The sequence below is a fragment of the Bacillus rossius genome, chromosome 11, assembly GCF_032445375.1.
Source record: "Bacillus rossius redtenbacheri isolate Brsri chromosome 11, Brsri_v3, whole genome shotgun sequence".
In the NCBI taxonomy this organism is placed as follows: Eukaryota; Metazoa; Arthropoda; class Insecta; order Phasmatodea; family Bacillidae; genus Bacillus; species Bacillus rossius.
In genome coordinates this window covers 42,508,812-42,529,955 of record NC_086338.1, presented here as the reverse complement: position 1 = coordinate 42,529,955, position 21,144 = coordinate 42,508,812, and the positions used below count along the sequence as shown (strand labels likewise).

General features: G+C 42.0%; 2 protein-coding genes across 3 annotated transcripts; both read left to right on the top strand.

The window, feature by feature from the left end:
• LOC134536510 (facilitated trehalose transporter Tret1-like) lies at positions 1-8,130 on the top strand. Of its 2 annotated transcripts, XM_063376232.1 has the most exons (4): positions 1-150; positions 2,636-2,789; positions 4,442-4,608; positions 6,789-8,130. In XM_063376232.1, the coding sequence occupies exons 2-4, from the start codon at positions 2,687-2,689 to the stop codon at positions 7,929-7,931; spliced, it is 1,413 nt and encodes a 470-aa protein (XP_063232302.1). In that variant the 5' UTR covers positions 1-150; positions 2,636-2,686; the 3' UTR covers positions 7,932-8,130. The 2 variants fall into 2 exon arrangements, with proteins under 2 accessions (XP_063232302.1, XP_063232303.1); XM_063376233.1 differs by lacking the exons at positions 2,636-2,789; positions 4,442-4,608 and having other exon boundaries at positions 123-150; positions 6,789-8,113.
• Positions 8,131-12,468: 4,338 nt separating this feature from the next.
• On the top strand, positions 12,469-20,576 carry LOC134536509 (uncharacterized). The gene is made up of 4 exons (XM_063376231.1): positions 12,469-12,644; positions 16,840-17,059; positions 18,960-19,134; positions 20,025-20,576. Exons 1-4 carry the CDS (start codon positions 12,599-12,601, stop codon positions 20,280-20,282), a joined length of 699 nt encoding a protein of 232 aa, XP_063232301.1. The 5' UTR covers positions 12,469-12,598; the 3' UTR covers positions 20,283-20,576.
• The last annotated feature ends 568 nt before the right edge of the window (positions 20,577-21,144 follow it).

The window sequence follows — 21,144 nt, the reverse complement described above, 5'->3', positions numbered from 1 at the left end:
AATTGTATACTAACCTATCTTTTGTATGGTTTATTACTACCATGGAGTAAAAAAAAAGCAAAGCTTATTTTGGTTATTTCAGCGCATAGTTTGGTTATATATTTACAAATAATGTTTCCATTATAAAATACTGGCTGGTTTGAAGCGTAGGTATGTACTCGCAAAATTTAAATGTTTCAGGATGTCATTATCTTTTTAACATGTATATCTAGTTAGTTTGAATAAAATAAATGTTAAAAATCCATAGTCAATTAAAGTAATTCTTGTTAAGAGTCTATTTTTATTGGTGACATACAATTTTTGTGCAAATAATGGGTAGTAAATCAAATATTGTGTGTTGGAGTTAATTTTTTTCCTGGAAAGTCATGAATTTGAACCCATGAGCATTCCTTCGAATGATTTGCTGAAAGTTTAGACCAATAACTCTTGGACAAATGGTTTTTGTTATTTATTTTTTTTTTTGCAAACAACTCTTTAGTGGTACTTGCAACAAAGCTGCAAGAGTAAGATTATTTAAAAAAAAACTGTCACTACATTTTAGGTATTACTATTAGAGCACTTTCAGTTAAGTACCGTATGCTGTTAAGGCTAATGCAATGATGACCTCGAATGATGCAAATCAAAGTGACTTGTACTCTTTTTTAATGCCGACATTGAATGTTGGTACTGCCATCGTCCGGGGACTCGGGTTCGAGACCCGGTGTGGTTCCTAGCGGGAAAGGCTGTTATCAATGGAATGTTTCCAGGTGGGCGTCAGACTAGCTCTGTTCCTAGTTGAGAGGTGGGTCGTGGGGGCAGTTGCCCCTGCGTGGCCCACTAGGACCGTCGGCGGTGTTGCGTGGGATATGAAGGATTCCCTACTTGGTGGTGGTTGGGGGTTTGTATGACTGATTAATTAGGCGCTGAATTAATGCGGCAAATTACGTGCGCCGTTTATTCGTGCGACTGTGGGTTTGGCGTAGTACAGTGGATTACACACCACGTCGTACAGAAGCTGACGTCACACAATACACAAGTTACACATTACACAGAGGTACTCTAAAATGTTACGTGAATAAGGCGTTGCACAAAATTACTAAAAATGTTATGTGAATAAGGCGTTGAGTGTGATTGGAGGCGGCCAATCCCGTATGTCTTTGCTTCAAGGCGGTGTTCGCACCCACTGTGGTGGAGCGTGGACTGCAGCTAACTTAGTCCAAGTCCTACGTTGGTGAGGTCAGCGCCGGGGCGCGTGGCTTTAACAAAAGTTCGGGGTTTCGGGAAGCGGCCCGTGCTGTATGCTGGCAAACTGCCCCGCAGACCAAGTGTGGTGCAGGGAGTTTTGAATTTACGCGGCCGGATTAAGTCCTAGACCGAAATGTTGGACCGGGTATGCACGGAGAGCTTAATAAAAAAAAGTTTCTGTGGCGTGACTATATTTACCAGGAGTTACTTCAGTGTAGACAAAGGATGCTGCCTCTCCGTGGGACGTGCATCTGCCCCGGTCCACGAGTCGCGCTGTACTGCCGTGGTGTCATGGCGTCCAGCCGAGGCTCGGTGTCCTCTCACGCCGGGGTTGACCTTATTACGTTATTTTCCAAATTAACATGTTAACAAGAGATTTTAAGAGCGCTAAGTTCTTACATTAATTATTCAAACTAAATTTAAATTAAACATCCCTTCTACGATTTAGATTTAGCATGTTTACGGATTATGTTTTTGAACTGTAAGTCACACCAGAGACTGTTCGTCTTTTGCCGGACTGCTCTGGTGGGGAGTAAAAACCCAACATAGGGAGGTAACAATTATGTCACCTGAAACACTTAATTAATACAGGTAGAAGGCCGCCAGGGGGACACTCGCACACGTACTGACACATTTTCACACGTGAGTGCCCGGGCACTCCTACGTCGCATTTTCATTGAGAGAACGTTTAACCTATACGCAATGTTATTTTATTCTGCGTGTGATTTATCAGAGGGATTGACTGTAGTGTTGGTCTGGTTATTATGGGGCCGGATTCTACCTTGTCTGCCAGTGGCTCGCCTGTCTCGGGTGGGCCATGGCTAGGGGCGCGTTCCGTTAGCGGGGTTGAATACTGGCGGTTGCAGGTCGGGCTTTAGGGTGGCCTTCAGTCGGTCGACGTCAATACTGATAGACATATTTCAATTGGGAGGGAGGTAAGTGGTAAGATACCGCACTCACATTCTGAGGACCCGGTTTTTAATCCGAAACCTCTTGTCATTATTTCTGTTTTCCATGTTTATAAAAAATGGTTAGCTAGCGAGATCTGTCCCAAAATATATCTGATTGTTGTGAATTTTAATTTCTAATGATTTCACTTTCCATGAATCCTACATTATGTAATACAACTCTCTTTTTTATTTACAATTGTAGCAAAAGCCACAGAAACATATTTACTGCTTGCCTCGCTGCTTCACTATCTATCATCAGCTTGTCCAGGGTCGTATATGAAATAAAATAAAAAGTTTACCTACAAATGGAAATAATTTGAAAATAAACAGCGGGAAAAGTGGTTATGCGTGGCCCCCAACCCTTTCTTTCGCTACATCAATTAAACAAAATTTAATCTGTGTACTCTCATGAGCTTGTTCAAAGAGTTCATGCATAATGAGTGCACCAATCTACACTGCAGGATCACACATCGGTACTTGACCCTCCAAGAGTATCTCAACGCTATAGAAGCATGCTAGACACCCAACAAGTTGACGAGCGATCTGAAAATGAGCCACCTGACTTCTCTTCAACGAAAGCACAAAAGCTTCCTCAGTACATCGCAGCATTTATTGGTAAGCCTAGACTTTACTTGCAGCATTTTTTCACGCATTTTGTACTAAAGGGAATACGGAAATATTACATGCATAAAATTTAGCTCCTTTACTCTCTTTCAAGAAAAATTCTGTTTTGACTCCAAACAGTGAATTTTAACTTTCGCTATCAGACCAAAGGTTATCCGACCAATGAGCGCTGTGTCAATGACAATTATTTACAAAAGAAAGAACGAATCATTCATAACCAATGTGGACAAAGAATTTATTTTGGGGAGGGGAATTTAAAAATAAGAAATTTTGTCATCAAAAACCTTACAATTAAATATAAGTTTTTTGGACAGTAGCTTACCATTTTCAACATGCATCACTGCCTTTGTGGTTTGTGACTCCATGTGACTCCACTCCCAAAATAACATGCTGCATTCACCGAGATGTCACATGTATTTCATTATATATATATATATACGAGGGGGGACCAAACAACCGGACTGAGAACGCGCTACAATTCGTAGAATTAGTAGAGAGTGCTCCCAATAAATGGGGTTAGTAGATATCTTCACTAAACAGCTGCCCATATATGACATCAGTTTGTAGGTTAACATTTGATCATAGTATTGTTGTTCTCTTACTGTTCTCATGTTCCGCCTGCAAAGTCGTTATGGCAGAATTAAAAGAAAAAAGAATATGTTTTAAATTTTGTTTCCTGCTTGAAATATCGTCAATGGAAGCTTACAAAATGCTTAATTAGGCTTTCAATGAGGATACTACGAGCCACACACAAGTTATCGAGTAGTTTTGACATTTTAAACATGGTGAAATAAGTGTTGAAAACCATGCTCGTTCTTGGCGCCCTTCATCATCTCGAAATGATGAATATGTTGGAAAAATTCGCCAAAAAAATCAATTAAGGAGCACGATGTATGAAATTTCAGAAGAGACACAAGTGAGTTAAAGCTCTTGCCAGTGGTTTTTGACTGAGGATTTGCAAATGAGAAATGTTGCAACTAAATTGGTTTCTCGCATTCTCATACAGGATCCACACTTTTTGACCAAATTCGTTACAGGTGATAGGAATTGGTGTTACGGGTATGACCCAGAAACCAAGAAAACATCAAGCCAGTGGAAGACTCCTAACTCCCCCAGACCAAAATAAGTAAGATAAGTGAGGTCGAATGTTAAGACAATGAACATTGTCTTTTTTGATGTTCGTGGATTTATGCACCAGGAATTCTTTACCTAGGCCAGACTGTTAGTCAGCACTTTTATTTGAAAGTTTTAAGACATTTGCGAGAGGATGTGCGAAGGAAACGCCCGGAACTTTGGTGATCAGGTGACTGGTTATTTCATCACGACAGTGCCCCCAGACACACGCCCTTAAGAGTGAACCGCTATTTAGCCTCTCCTGTGCGACTTTTTGCTGTTCCCGAGAATGAGGAAAAATCTAAAAAGGAAGCATTTTGATGATGTGGAGGCGGTAAAATCAGCTTCGAAAAAGGCACTGGAGGATATCAAAGTTGAAGAGTTCCGGAGGTACTTCAAACATGAAGATACCAAATTTATATTGATTAGCTACATAGCTTTAGCTAAAAATGATATTTGAGTTCTAATTATATGATAATGATGACATGTCAGCCGCGGGACTACAGGAGAGCGGACACCTTTATTTGCAGTGGCGCTGGGAGCGTTCGGCCTGGGCATGGTGGTGGGCTGGTCGGCCACGGCTGTGGAGAAGCTCAGGCACGACCTGCCGCTGACCGTGATCGACGTGTCGTGGCTGGGCAGCATCGTGAACCTAGCCGCCGCTGTGGTCATGCTGCCACTCGCGCTGCTCATGAAGGTGTCTCTCCATGCACTTACGCGTTACATTTCGCTTTCAATTAACGTAATCAATGCAACACCACAATTGGTTGGTTTTTTATGTCTTTTGATTTGTAACATCTTAGCTCTCGGTGTTTGGCATTTGGTGGGAGTAATTTCGTGAATGTAATGTAATTCAATTTTAACAAGCACTGTGCTGCCATCTGTGGCAGATGACGCGAACCAAAGTTCACAAAGACTAAATATTAACGATTTGGTGAATTTTAATAACATGGACAGAGATTGAATAAAATTATTTGACGAAAATCAGGTCCAAACCTGGGGTTTAGTATTTTTTTTCCCATTCTTTTCACTTTTATCGGAGCCTTTTCATTATATAGTTTCAAAATTTCGGTCTACAAATTGAATGATTTGATAGTTAACATAGCGAATTCTAGCGACGTGTGCTGAAACTACGTGTGATTCGCATCCAGAATTGTAGTTGAAAACACAATTTTAGTATTTTAAAGATATTCTACATTAAATTTCGTGTCGAAGTTTCGTATCATATATTTATTTGTAACATGAGAATACATGAATTTGCTCTTTACCAAGGTTAGATGTTTACAAATCACTGTCAAGTACTGAAAGTCTCGCTCACATTTTTTTTTTTTTTTTTTTTTAAGAGTGTCTGCTGACAACTTATCCTACATACAGGCAAACAAAGATGGCTGATACACGAGATTACCTAATTATAATTTATAGAGAGATTCTCTAAGCGGGTCGCACTAAACTATGTCGCTGAGAACCAGTTGGTTATCACAAGTTAACGAGTACAGAGGTTCATTTCGTAATGGGTTAGAAAATAGACAGGCCAAATCAACTTGTATTTGCAAAATTAATCCATGATAGATACAACATTGCTCGCTTATTCATAGCAAGATTGGAGAAGATGTCTTTAGAAGACTGAAAGATTGGAATGAAACTTTCTTGGAATGTTTCTTGCAATGTGGGATGTTTTATTTAAATCTTTATTTAGGTCATGCACCATTGTTCGTTTGAATTGTATGCCATCCAGAATATCCGAAGAACAGGCAAAGAAAGATAAATTTGCAAATACACATAAAACAAGCCAAAACCAGCCAACTCAAATATTAAATGTAAAGAAAATTTCGCAGATGGAATTAAAACATTTACTGATGATATTTTTTTGTTGCAACCAGGGGCACAAATTTGTTGTATTAGGAAGAAGGCCCCGAAAATTCGGTTTCCCTTTGGGTAGGGGGGTGGGGGGTCTTGCCACGAGAATTTTGCATGTAGATTTTAACCGACACAAGTCATCTCTGGATAGGGTGCTTGTATGTTGTACACTGCCCATATGTTTGTCGATATCCATGCAAGAAGCATAAAACTGTACAATAAAAAGAAAGTTTTCCATAAAACATTTCGGGCGTTTATGTTTATAAATCACATTTCACAGTGACAATGTTGTAAGCGCAAGTTGCCACCCTTCAGTGAGGGGCAGATCACCCACCATCCAGGGTTGCCACTAAATTGTCTTTGTCAGCCCAATGTGTTTTTCTGTAGTGTGGTATTGTTCTGAATAATTCCTTCCTGTGCTATCTTTAATTTTAATATTTGACACTGGTTGATTTTAGCTAACCCTATGACATACAATAAAAACTAGGAAATTTGTATGTCAATAACATTCATTAAAATTTAATGGAAATTTTTCATGTCGATTCTTGATTGTCGTTCAAGCAATAAGCTTGGAATTGATGTCGACATCTTAACATGGTATTCAAATTTTATCACTTTACACTTGATTTTTTCGTTTAGTGCTGTCAAGGTAAATTTAATTCAAAGAAAGCCACATCGAGTTCTGTCACATGGAAACCAATCCAGATTTTTTCAAAAGTGTTTGCCTCGTAAGAGTTTATGCAATCTTGTTTCGCTCCCTGATATTTATTTTATTGTACTTGGTGAGATACTCTGCAGCCTATTGACAGCTGACATTCTGCTGTGAGAAATGAGTGCTGACTGGTGTGTGCACCAAGGTGATGGGGCTGTACTGTCCAGCAGTCTAGCTGACAGATTAAAGGCTGCTGGGAAGTTTTAGTGCTGACTGGTGCGTGCTATAAGGGGATGTATGTCCAGCAGCCTACCTGACAGATGACAGGCTGCTGGGAGGACTGAGTGCTGACTGTTGTGTGCTCCAAGGTGATGGGACGGCGAACCGTCATGCTCGTCATGGCCCCGGCATTCGCGCTGTCCTGGATCGTGCTGGCCTTGGCGCGCAGCGTGCCATGGCTGTTGGTGGCGCGCTTCTTCACCGGCCTGTGCGGCGGCGTGTTCTCGGTGGTGGGGCCCATATACAATGGCGAGGTCGCCGACAAGAAGGTGCGCGGGGCGCTCGGCACCTTTTACCAGCTGTTCCTGTGCACAGGGCTGGTGGCAGCCTATGTGATAGGACACTGGGGCAGCCTGCTGACTCTCAACTTATGCTCGGCAGCCGTGCCGGCGCTTTTCTTCGGACTCGCCTGGCTCGTGCCCGAGACACCGGTGTACCTGATGGAACGCGGCGACGACCCCGGGGCGGAGCGAGCCCTGCGCTGGCTGCGTGGCCCGCGCTTCGACGTCGCGCGGGAGATGGTGCTCATCGCAGAGTACCTAGAGCAGATGCGTGCCAAAGAGATAGGGCTGCGAAAGGCCTTCGCGACCCGCGCTGCCACAAGAGCCCTCGTAATCTCCGCTGTGACCATGACCATTCAGCAGGCGAGCGGCATCAAGCCCGTTGTCTTCTACACAGTGTCCATCTTCAAGGGCGCTGGCAGCGACATCGACCCCTACGTTGCCACAGTGATCACAGGGGTGGTGCTGGCGGTGGCCACGCTCGTGTCAACGCTGCTGGTGGACCGCTGGGGCCGGCGCTACATGCTGCTGGTCTCGGGGGTGCTCACCACCACCTGCCACGTGGTCATCGGCATTCACTACTACAGGGGGGAAAACTCGTCCATAGGTTGGCTGCCACTCGCAGCGCTCTGCGCCTACCTAGTCACCTACAGTGCAGGCTATGGCGCCGTGCCGTGGGTGCTGCTGGGCGAGCTGTTCCCTCCCGAGATTAAGGAGATTGCCGGCCCCATCTGCTCCAGCGTCAACTGGCTCGTGGCCTTCGTCGTTGCGATGGTGTTCCCCATGTCCGTCAGCTCGCTGGGCTTCGCCGTGTCCTTCTGGCTGCTGGGGCTCTTCTGCTTCCTGGGGTTCGTGTTCGTATTCGTGTTCGTCGTGGAGACAAAGGGAAAGACTCTCGAGGAGATTCAGGAGCAGCTGGAGAACACGTCGTACTTCAACTTCAAGTTATAGTCGTCCTCCTGGGTAGTCAACACCAGACATTATGTTCAATGGTAGTAGCCAACGATAAAAGTTGTTTTCTAAAGATAAAGAATCAAAGAAATCGACTTACGATTATAATTGGTTGTTAATTAATTTACAACAGATTTTAATGTATGTGTTATAAATGGTATAATAAAATATCACAATCTATTAAAGACTGCACCTTGAATGATGTATTACTTAAAATGTAATTATTAAAATGCAATATATTTACTTGATGTAAGCTTTTGGACATACGCCAAATGTCCAAAAGCTTACATCAAGTCATGCACAGCCCATTGCACAAATCTTTCAAAGGCACAATATTTTAATATTAAGAAATTTTTCTTGGTAAATCCATAGGTTTAAACTGACGTCGTACCGACCATGGCCTTTAAGCCCGTGCTCCGCACCGCCAGTACCGTATCCCGTTTTCGGAGCGCGCCCCTTGCCCAGCCGGATTGAGTCAGGCGAGCGCCTCGGGCGTGACCCCAATAGACAACAAACCTCATTAACAGTCACCGCGGCCACTGGCCTTAATTAAAATGCCCGTGACTATGATCGTGTCAGATTAGAAGAAATCCAACTAAAACGGCTCACAGTGAGACAATATGTTGATAAATTTACAGTCGCCAACTTGATGCCACAATTCAAATAATTAAATACTACTATAAAACAGTTGTTAAGCCTTAAGCACACAATTACCAGGTGCTACCTTTTAATTGAGCACCTGGAACGTGTTTTTAGCTTATAATAGTGCAAATTAAGTTAATATAAGTTTTTTGACGCCGACTCACAAAGAAGAGAAAGTTTCACTTCCTTGCGAGGCGGCCATGTCCGGCAGTCTCGAACCACTCCGCGCCGGGAACAGACGTGTGTCCGTGGGCAGCATCCAAGTTTACTTTCTGTGATCATTTTATTCTGCACTAAATATTTAAATTTAAACCCCTTATTAATTCATAAGCTGCCCACGTCGACTCGGCGCGTATTTTACTTAACCGGGCCTATCCCGACCGTCTTCATCGTGATACCGCGCTGCAGATCGTATCATTCACGTAAGTGTTTCGCCGAATTTAGGAGCCCGCTCATAGAGCCCCCCCTGCACCCGTTAATGTTCGGCGCTGGCCGTCTCCAGCGAGCATCGACCCGCGTCCCGCGAGACTGCCGCGGTAACCATTAATGTCGCGTAGTGTTATGTTTTTTCTGTGTTAATTGTGTAACGGCTAGACATCGCCAAGTGTTGGTGAGAGTGTTTTGTAGCGGGACTAGATTAAAGGTAATTCTCACCAACTCGTGTATACTAATTTTTCGGAGTCTCCCGTCCTCCACACGGCCGAGCGGCCTTCACAATCAAGGGAGAGCCATTCAGGGTAGATTCAAGCCGTGTACCTGGCGGGGCACGCGGGGGCAGAGTACTCACGACCCAACACCAACGGCCTAGCAGCCCGCTAGCCTGGCGCCCCTCCGGACAACAAGAGCACCGCGACGCTTTCACATAGGTCGGGTGACGGCAAAACATTATAACTTTTTTTTGTTTTGATTTAATGGTACTAAAAAAATCGTGCTTTGACAGAAATAAAAATCGAAATTGATAGTGTGGCCAACTCCCCTTATACTGAGGCAGTTGCACACGTCCGCACTCACCACGCCAGTCCTGTGTACGCGTCACCACTGATATACTGATACTGAGAGCGTAAAGAAATTAAGTTTAACATACGCGCATCGACTGGTCTAACATTTGGCAAGTGCGCAAAAAATTATATAAGCATACTAAATTTACCGACAGTCCTGGAAACTCTATCGTGATAGGTATAATAATGAATTATCAAACCAAAGATGCTCTAACTTAAATACCGTAAAAAGGCAAAGGGATTTAAAAGGTAAATTTTGGGTATCATTTAAATTGGTATAATTACATTCACAGTGTAACGACATTGGTTTACAGACACTCTTGCAGTATAATTAATTCTAATCCAAAGTCCCAAAAAAGTCTATTACAGAGGAGGGGGGAGGAACCGAAATTATGACGTTCTTCAGCCGAGATAATCCACCCACTAAATCCCGTCGCCGCACTCTGTTTTCAATACACATCTTCTGTAAATCGTACCAGCCTGGAAAATAAAGTACTAAAATCCAGTTCTCACACTTACTTGGTACTGAAGCATAACTCTGAAGCCGGAGACTCCCGGGGTCGGGCGTAAACCCCACTCACTATTTGCGCCTCTAGCAGCGCAATGCTTCTGTGGCCCGTGCACCAGCCTCACACCATCGCGCGCTCGTGTACCACCACGTTTTTCGCTTCGCCAAATGTGCCATGGCTTTACCGTCATATTACCGTTAATTCTTGTTCACGTAATGTAACACAACTTCCCCATGGCTGGGATGCGATTCCTCCATTCACGAGGAGTTCTGCGGCCGATGGTCAAAAACACACTCCCCTCGCAAACAGCTGGCAGCCGCCTCCCCCTCGTCACGTCAGTTGACGTCACCCCCCTCCTCTGCTACCACCCCTCACTCCGCTAGATCGTTCTCGTTACTTCTCGTACGTCCCACTACAGAGTAAGAGTACTTAACGTAAAATAAACCAAGTATACTATTAAAAAGTTACAATAAATAAATATTAAAATACACCATTAAATAATATAAGGACATAAATAGTGTTATAAAAAATTAAATCATCTTAGAATTAACTTTACGCAAAATAAAAATAATAATATCCAAGACGACTGAGGCCGCCACAAGTGGCCTCAATAGTTATGGTTATAAGATTTTATTGACATTTTGCTCTTGTAAGATATTTCGTATACCATCGAAAGTAACTACGCACTAATTTCCTTCAACAGGTTTTGCTCTATGAAAAAGTGAAATAAGTATTTGAATAAGTTGCTCCAAAAATGTAGCAGTTTCGGGGTACTTGACCCTCTAGCCAGTCTCAAAATCAACGAGCATATATATTATTTAATTATTGTAAAATCAAATTGTCATATGCGAGGAAATGTTGGCTCTTGTATTCCCGTCACTTCGACCTGTTTACACAGAGGTGCCCACCCCCCCCCCCCCAAACCCTATGACTCACCCCCCCCTAATCTATTGAGGGCCCCCCCCCCGAAATTTTTGTGCCATTTTCTCAATGATTTTATAATATTATACTTTTTTAGTATTATCTTTTGTCACATTTTGCATTAATTAAAACTAATTTTCTAATAATAATAATTTTGGTCATATGCGTGTGTGCACTTATTGCCGAAGCGGGGATAGGGACCATCCTGAACCGACAGATGCCAAACTGCTTTTGTTGAGGAAAGTGCGGGGTTGCCAATTTGATATACAAGATCCCTTTCAATTATCAAAGCACCAGAAACGTATTTTCACATTAGAAGCTATAAGTATGTAAATGATATATATTTCCTCGTCTTTTGACAACCCCCCCCCCCCCCTGAAATTTTAATGACGCAGTCTGCGTCGTTACCCCCCCCCCCCCCCCCGCCTCCTCTTTGTGGGAACCACTGGTTTACGTGACTAACAACATTATGTGTTTACAGCCCAAATGCTAAGACTGCCTGAGCTCATATTATTCTATGCGAACGTTTGAGATGTGAGACCTTGAATCTGTTTCTATCTACTGCACGGTGAAGTGTATTGCTAAAGACAGTAATTTGAAAACATATGGTTTGTTGAGATAGTTTTCAAAAGAATGTATAACATCATCGAATTCTTATTGTTGGAAGCAATATTTACATGGCAGATCTACCCTAAAATTTAAACGAACTCACATAACTAAAGGCGGTCTGACAGTAGCCCATCGCCTCCGTCCTTCAACCATCTGTCCATCACTTTTTCGTCCGTCAAACCACGCATCCAGCCAAGCGTTTTACAATGGACAGATGCCGGACAAATAGAGGCAATGGGCTATTGTAATTCCGCCTTAAGATACTTTCGTCGCGACTCAAGGGCGACACTGTGATGTCATTCACACTAGGATAAGGACATGGCCTGCCTACATGTTCGGACTTTAGTAGACGAACCTTATACTGTAGCATGTCAGCACATGAAAGAACTTTCTTTTCCCCGTGTCAGTCAGTTTCAGGCAGGTTAGTGAGCGAATCAGAGTCTGTACTTCTAGTACTTCCGTACTAGATCTAGTAATTTCTATAGGTTTGTAGTGTTTTAGTACATACGTTCTTCCACAGATCTAGTATAATATTTTTTCAATAATTAAAAACTGTATGAGAGCAAAAATGTTTCGTCTTTTAACAATGTTAGTCAATGCCGTTCTGCACCCTTTTTTTTCCATCAGCAGCAAATGATTAAAAAAAAGCAGTTGCATAAAAAAGTAAATTAATAAACAAATTACAAATACAAACCACATTGATTAAATGGACTGCTTTTTTTTACTTTAATTTTTACAGGTGTTGCTGTTCCCAAAAGAACACATTAATTTCATGAATCCTTCCCACAGCCCCCTTCTTGGAGGTCCTGAAATTTTGTGTGCTGTGGCTTGCAACAATAATTGCACAGTTGTACCACCACAGCAGCGTGGAAGATATTACTTGTAGCCATCGTCTGCAATTCCTGCACATATCGTGGTTAGATATGTTAAATATGCAGGATCTAAACACGTTTATTTCAATGTCTGTGTTCTGCCAGTAGATAAAGAAATGAAGAAATTTTGTTGTCACGTTCGGTGGTTGTTATTTATGTTAGGTAAGTGTTTTCATTGTTTTATTTCTTAACTAGTGCAAAATTACGAGATACAATGGTCAAAATATAGGTCAGTGTCAAATGCGCGTGTGCAGTGGTAATAATTTTAATCAGTAAGAAAGGAAAAAATGTTGCACTTCTACTTGTTCATTGAAGTCTCTGTGTAAGTTGCGGTACGATTATCAAGAGCACGAGATTTAATATTTTATAGACACTGCATTAAAAAGTAACTATAAACAAGTCAGTAAATGTTTTTAATTTATTAAAAATTTATTAATTTAAGGAAATAAAACTTTGTATGTACTCGAAATTCCAAATCCTATGCCTATGGTTTAAGCAGGGGTGCCCACAAGGGGGGGTAACGACGCAGACTGCGTCTTTAAAATTTCAGGGGGGGGGGGGGGAGGGTGGTTTAAAGATGAGAAAAATGTATATATTATTTACATAATTATAGCTTCTAATGTGAAAATACGTTTCTGGTGCTTTAATAATAAATCAAATTGGCAACCCCGCACTTTCCTCAACAAAAGCAGTTTGGCATCTGTTGGTTCAGGATGGAAATATTACCTGATATGACCAAAATTATTATTATTAGAAAATCAGTTTTAATTAATGCAAAATGTGATAAAATATAATACTAAAAAGTATAATATTATAAAATAATTGAGTAAATCATTGAGAAAATGGCATAACAAATTTCGGGTGGGGGGGGGGGGTCGCATCATTATGTTAGGGGGGGGTGAGTCATAGTGTTTGAAGGGGGTGGGCACCTCTGACTTTAAGCCTGCCTTTGTTCTGTCACATTCCAGTCCTACCCCACTACCCCCCTTTAACCAAAACGAATCAACCATATTTTGATGAACCGGGGAAAAAAAATAAGAAGAAAAAAAATATCTTGCTTTTATACACAGTTACAAGTTTGAAACTACCATTATTTTGAATTTAGTTCATAGATTACAGGGAACCAAGTCATGAATTATACAGAATTTAAGTAATATTTTAAAATTAATTTGTGTTCAGTTCTAAATGTATATCAAATTTGACAAAAATAATAGCAAGGTACATAAAACCGTTACATAAGTTATCATGGACATATGAAACCTTTAAGTTATCATGGACTAAAAACAGACACAGCAATATATTTTTTTTTTTAGAGGAAGATACCTACTCTTCAATTTAGTAGGTAATAAAGTTGACAGAAGTGCTGGAGAGCAGGGACGTCGGAACAGGAGGGGCAGCAGGGGCGAGTCGCCCCCGTGCTGTTATGCATGGGGGGGGGGGGGGGCGAGAGTAGCATTTCGCCCCCCTCCTTTTCCCAGAATAAATGTTTGGTCCTAGTAGTATTTTTCTCGACCAGTAGTTACAAACGTTGCATTGGTGATCACATTGATTAGAAAATCAAATTTATGATTGTCAATATGCTGTAAAATGATTCCAAATTCCTAGATGGTATTTTATTTAAATTGTACTACTCGTATATCTGCTGTCAGATTAGTATTTAATACATACTACGTCATCAAATTCTTGGCATGGTATATTTAATATTTTGGTTCGGAAAACTCATTAAATAGCACAATTTTGCATCTAAAATTCCAAATTTTTCCAAGGGAGGGCCCCCGGACCCCCCGCTCTAGGACTGACGTAAGTGTGATACATCTTTTCACCCCCCCCCCCCCCCGCCCTCCCACTCATGAAAACATTCCGACGTCCTTGCTGGAGAGAGAACTAGAGGGGGTACAGATGTGAGCAGCTAGGTGGGTTAAGGGAAAGTGGAGGCAAGTGAATGGGAATGGAAAGGGAGAGCAGTGGCAGTTCTAGACTTTGTTGGGCCCTGGGCCATGTACTTTTATGGGGGGTATAATATTTTGAATAGAGGCTGTACCAGAAGAAGTGGAGCGTATGGAATAGCCCCTGGCAGTGGCGGTTCCAGCAGGTAGGCTTGGGCCTACCCTACATTTTCAAAATTAAAAATTTGTAATAATACTTCTTATAAAAATATACTTTCAATTCATATTAAACATAAGGTTTATTTTGAAAATGGCAATAAAATGAAATTATACATTTGCCTGCAGATTTGTAACATTTTACATTAATGTACGAGTTGCGTTGTAATATTCACCTTATATTGACGAAGTTTAATCCTAACAATTAATTTTGTGACATTTATAGATGTTAAAGTGTATATTCTGATATACAAATATACATTTATAATAATTATTATGATTTATATATGATACATATTGGACTTAAGAGAGAAATAAATTACCCTCAGAAAGCCACAAAACTTACCTTTTTGCATCTGAATTTTAAATTTCCCCGTACCACCCAGTCGTGTAGCCAGGATTTGTGTATAGGGGGGTTAAGAAGCATGGTCCCCCCTAATAAAGCGGAGGGGGGAAGGGGGGGTCCAGGGGTTCAGCCCTGGAAAAAATTTGGATTTTAAGGTGTAAAATAGTGCTATTTGAGCAGTTTTCGGTACTTAACTTTAAATATTGTAATGGTAAAAATATTATTAATTTTTTAATAAAAAAATTGTTTGAGTGATGAAGTAAGAAATTAATTAAAGATATTTTAATCAATCCAAGTGCCTTGTACACGCCCACTCAAAATCATAAATCATGCTCCAAGACCGACATTACAAAAGAAAAAAGGAATAAAAAGGGTTGGGTTTCGGCAGAACTGACCTACTCCTGGAAACAATTATCTTTAGCTTGAAGAGTTACATGACACCATGTCATCATCTTAATTCTATACACACACAGCGATCCTTACACTTTTGGAAGCCCAGTCACCACCTGCTTATAATTACCGCGCTGGTTAAATACAATATGTGTAAGATATTTGAAAGCTTGGGACCCGTCACTGCGTCACAACCTTATAGATTCTGCTCGCGACAGGGGAGGGGAAGGGAAGGAGAAACGGTAGGGCTCGCTTACTCTTCCCCTCCAGTGCAGTGGCCAGTGATAGCAGTAAGACACCCAGGCTTTTAGCTAACCTGCTTTCAGATAAGAAAAGAAAATTTGGGTCTAAGGGAGGGGGGGGGTTAGAACCCTTAAACCCCTCCCCCCCTGGCTACGCCACTGGTACCACCCTCTGATATGGGGTCAGACTCCCCCCCCCCTTCTCCTTTTCCAGGTAGGGCCTGGACTACCAAAACTGTGCACATGATCCTGCGGTACAGTCCAGGCCTACCCAAAAAATTAATCCTGGAGCTGTCCCTGGCCTCCTGCCCATAAAATATCAAATTTAACTTTCAAACAGCATTTTTTTTTGTAAACCTATCAGGAGCTTAAATTTAGATAATGTTTTTGCTGATTGATTTAAAAAAATTATGAAATTTTTTTTCTGAGGATTTATCTTTGGTTTATTTAGATAAGATCTTACAGTCAAATTCCTGTGAAATACCATCCATAGGTATAGGAAATAAAAATTTTTTAAAGTTTTTCTACTACAATATGACTTAATAACTAATAACATTTAAACGCGCCAACGCGGAGCACTGCTGGTCGTACGGGCCTTGGGCATTTGCCTGACATGTACACCCTCGGAGAGCTGACCGTATATTACCAGCCCCTTAGATCTGATGAACAAAGTAAGTGGCATGGGTGTCGCAAGGATATATTTTTTGAGGGGGACTGCAATTGATTTAGTTGTTGAGGAATATCCATCCCCTGGGAAAAAAAGTGGGGGGTCCGGGGGTCCTCCCCCGGGGAAATTTGGGGTTTAAAGGTGCAAAAAGGTGGTTTTTAGGCATTTTTCTTTCCTAAATATTCTAATTAAAGTGGGTTGCAATATATAATTTATTTTATTATAAAAAATATTTTCAGAGAAAAAATTTGTAAAAAACACAGTGCTCACATTACCACAATTGGACTAAATGCACCATGCACAACATATTGGTTATTTCACAGAAATCATATTTTTAAATATAACTACGAAACTAAATATATTATTGGAGGGGACGAAATTGAAGACTTTTATTATTGGGGGAGGGACGTGTTCCCCCCCCCCCCCCCCCGATTGCGACGTCCATGTAAAGTGGGGAGAGCGTGAAAGAAAGAAGGCAGGCGGAGGGGCTAGCTGGCCGGCTTCGCGACGAAGCGCCGTCCCACTGTTTCGTGCCGACGCTAACATCGCAGCGAGGGGCTGCTCGCCCGTGCTCCGCGAGCGTGTCACTAACTCGCTCCGTGCCCCGCAGGAGTCCAGAGGGCGTGCGCGCTCCGCCTGACGGCGCACCTGTCCCAGAGCGGACTGCACGGCACGGTGAGCTTCGGGCACGAGCCCGGCGGGCCGGTGGTGGTGAAGATGTCCCTGCAGTCGGTGCACGAGGCGTCGGAGTGGTCCTGGAGCGTGAGGCGGCTGCCCGTGGACTACCTCTCGCTGGCGGGCCGCTGTGACCACGACAAGCTCGGCGATGTGTGAGTGGCTCCCCCGAGATCCCCCAAGCATGGGCGTCGCAACGGGGGGGGGGGGGGGGGGACGTGTCCCCAACCAATAATAAGTCTTCGATTTTGTCCCCTCCATAAATATACTTAGTTTCGTAGTTATATTAAAAGTATGATTTCTGTGATATTACACCCATATGTTGCGCATGGTGCATTTAGTCCAATCGTGGTAAATTGAGCACTGTGGTTTTTACAAAATTTGTTCTCGGAAAATATTTTTTTATAAAAAATAAATTATATATTGCAACCAACTATAATTAGAATATCTAGGAAACAAAAATGCCTAAAAACCACCTTTTTGCACCTTCAAACCCCAAATTTTCCCGGGGGAAGACCCCCTGCTTTTTTTTTCCAGGGGATGGATATTCCTCAACAACTAAATCAATTGCAGTCCCCCCCCCCAAAAAAAAAAATATCCTTGCGATGCCCATGTCCCCAAGAGCCAAGCTTGTAATGAACCAGGGGCGGATGCAGAATGATATGTCAGGGGAGGGCCAAATTAAATATTTTCTAATACAATTTTAGTACATTTATAATTTACGTATTTAGTACATTTAATTTGTGGTTCAAAAATCTCCTGTAATGTATAGCACTGCAGTAAAAGAATAATTAAGTAAGTTTGGTGAACTATGATAAGGATTAGGAGAAAATTTAAAAAAAATTATTCAGGGTTGGCGGAGGAGTGGAGCATGCATGCCACTATCCTTGTGGATTCGCCAGTGTAAACCATACGAGAGTGAAAGTGCGTAATGCACAACTGATTCGAGAAAAACTCAGCCATTTGTGACATTTGTTACATGTACAACAACTCCAATCATACTGACAGAAAAAATGTTCCTTGGCTTGAAGCTGAGGGGACGGAGGTCTTGACCCCTCCCTTTCAGGATTTAAAAAAAAGAGAGAAAGAAAGAGACAGTTATAGCAACCTAGCTACACACAGTTACAGTGATTTTATTTTGGAAGAATTATTGTAATCTTTAGTGGGCTACAATATTATATTTCCTCCCCATTACATACCGACATGCCTCATCCAAATAGTCTATATTTAATGCTGGTTCACACATGTGTGACAAACTTGACATTGTGTTTCATGCTTTTAATAAAATTATGTATTTACGACTTGTTTTAATTAAATCAAACAACTGACTTTAAAAAAATTATTTAAAAAGTTGAATAAAAACCAAATATAAAATGTTTAGTTTTCTTTTCTGGAGCCAAATCATTGCTCCAATTTCTAGGTTTAAACGTTGGCATTCTAAATGTCCACTATTCCCTGGGCAGGAGGCTTTTGATAATTCACATTTGTCACATAAGATACGTGAATTCAACAACATTTTGGAGAAGATGCTACTCTCCATCACTGCTTCAAAAGTTAACGACTAAAAAGTGGAGGAGTTGGTCGAAACGAAGAAAGTTTGTAAGTTGGCTAACTCCTGGCTTTGCATCCTTTGCATCTGAAGAAAGGGCCAGGCGGCACTTAATCTGGTCCGGCCTCTGCCCGTTACCTAATGTACAAGTTTCGAAAGCCTGGAACTAAAAAAAGCCCACAGCAAAAAAAAATTAAAGACTAAACGTTACCATGGCCATAAAACTGAAAGCATGCATACCTATATTCGCGCGTACTGCCCTGATCGTAAATTTTCCAATTGAATTCTGTTAGCGATACATGTTTCATTCATATCTGGGTAAAAGCGAAAGCACACGTAAAAAAATATTTCTCGAAATTCAATCTTGGCCCTTCTGGTGCCCGGGCCTCGGGGATTTTCGCCGCCTCTCTCCTGTACATCTTTCGATCGCTCTGTTAGTACCACAGTAGACGAGCCTCCAGGTTGCAGTGAATGTGAGCCAACCACGGGGCTGGCACATGTTCCAGCGTGTACGCGCTGGACGAGAAGCTCGGACCGCTGAGCCTCCCGGCCAATGGCTCGTCGCAGCTGGAGGTGCCGAGGGCGGATATGCCCCTGACGGGGGAGGAGGGGCTCTGGGGCAAGTCCCTGGTGCTGCAGGCGGCGGGGGAAAGCACGGGCGTCGCCTGCGGCACCATCACGGTGAGCGTCGCCGGCACCGGCCGAGTGTTCTGGTGGAGCCTCTAGAGTGCGGCCAGAGTCGGCAGGTTTCCTTCCACAGTCATGGAATTAAATACTAACATCATATATTTTTATACATTTTTTTTTTAGCATAAGCCTGCAGCTTGTGACAAAAAAGTGGACAGTGCCAAAAATAGAGCAAAAAATTTGCAAAAAAAATTCCCTTTTTTAAAAAATTTATCTATTTATTTATTTATTTCACTCCGTGGATCCCACATGGATTTGTGTGCTCTAGAATATAGAACATCAAATATAAACATTTATACATGCATGTACATTACTAACAACGTAAATTTCAAAAACAAATTTAGGGAAAAATCATGCCGATATTATTATGAAACTGTACGGTATGAAGTACATTTTAATGAAACGTTGTTTACATAATAATGATGTAAATTAAGCCTTGATCACATAAAATGACATAATGTGACCATTGTACTTAAGAGATTGATAATTAAATTACATGTTAGTACAAAACACTTATGATTTTATCCCGACGTCGAATCATGCCTTGCTCTGGTTTTTATTTTAGTACAGGTAGGTATCTGTTATTTTGCCATGTAGACCGTTGAGACAGGGGAAAAAAAATGTTATATGTGACAGGGAAAACAGGGGAATGAGCAGAAGTAAGAATTGTGAGAACCCTGGAGTATTGAGATGAACATAGGGGTTTTTTTTTTTGTTCAGAAGACACCCTATATTATATTTTAAAAGCTATTTCAAGATTGCAGTGCAGCGCAGTTGAGTTCTGAAGCTGTGAGTGGGTGTGATGTGAAGGAGGGTGCGCGAAGAGCTTTTGTCCGCACATGGAAAAGAACTGACAAACGTTGTGGGGGGGGGGGGGGGAACAGGTGTCCGGTAACGCGGACGAGAAGTTCGCGGAGGCGAGGTTCTCGTCGCCGGTGGCGGGCTCGGTGTTCCTCGGCTGGCTCGGTGACCAGAGCTCCGACGACACGGACGCTCTCCTCCACGTCGACCTGTACCACGTGACAAACACAACCGCCACCACGCGCCACCCCTGGAAGATATACACCACCGACATACTCGACTCGGAGGCCGGTAAGTGCCTGGCGGGGCTTCCCTCGTTGGTGGGATCTCATCCGAACTAATTGGGGCATAGGCGTACCCAGGATGGGGTGTTTTGGGGGTTCAACCTCCCCCTCCCACCCCCGAAAAGTCTTGGCGACCCTTCCCGTCTCAACGGCAACTCCGGAGAGAACATTTTCTTGCTTAAGAAGATTAAAATCCTATCTGCGGAACACCATATCTCAGGACAGACTGAATGGATTGGCCTTACTGAATGTCCACTAAAACATCCACATCGACCCGGAGAATGGGGTTACTGAATTTTCCAAAAAAAAAAAAAATTGAATAATTCTTCTGCAAATAGTTTGTAAGCTTAAAAAAGTTTATTCTAAACAATTATTTTTTGGTGTTTATGGAGTTTTTCTTAAAAAATCAGAAGCCCCCTCTCTCAAACACCCCCCCCCCCCCCCCCCCGAATAATATCTGGTAGTAAACCCCCCCCCCCCCCCCCAAAAAAAATCCTGGGTACGCCTATGAATTGGGGTGAGATCTGTTCGGATAACCATAATTTTGGATTGGTCGAATAACGTAAAACAAGAGCGTATAGTAAAATACTTCTCTATAAGCATTAAGTTATCATGACAGCCTATAACACTCTTAAAAGCACGAAATCACTAAACTTGCTGATAGTTGGGGGGGGAGACATCAAAAATAATGTTTAAAATACAAAACAGTTCAAGATATAATTCTTTATTTTTACCCTAAAAATGGTTGTATTATCCAGATTTTCAGGTTGGTGAGGTTTGAATTAATGGGAGACTACTGTATTATGGTTTAATTTTTAAGCCAATTTCGATATAAAAAATAGGTTGGTTCAATTTTTTTTATATTATGAATCCTGTTTATTAATGAAAATATGGTCATTACTCATAAAAAAAAAATCAT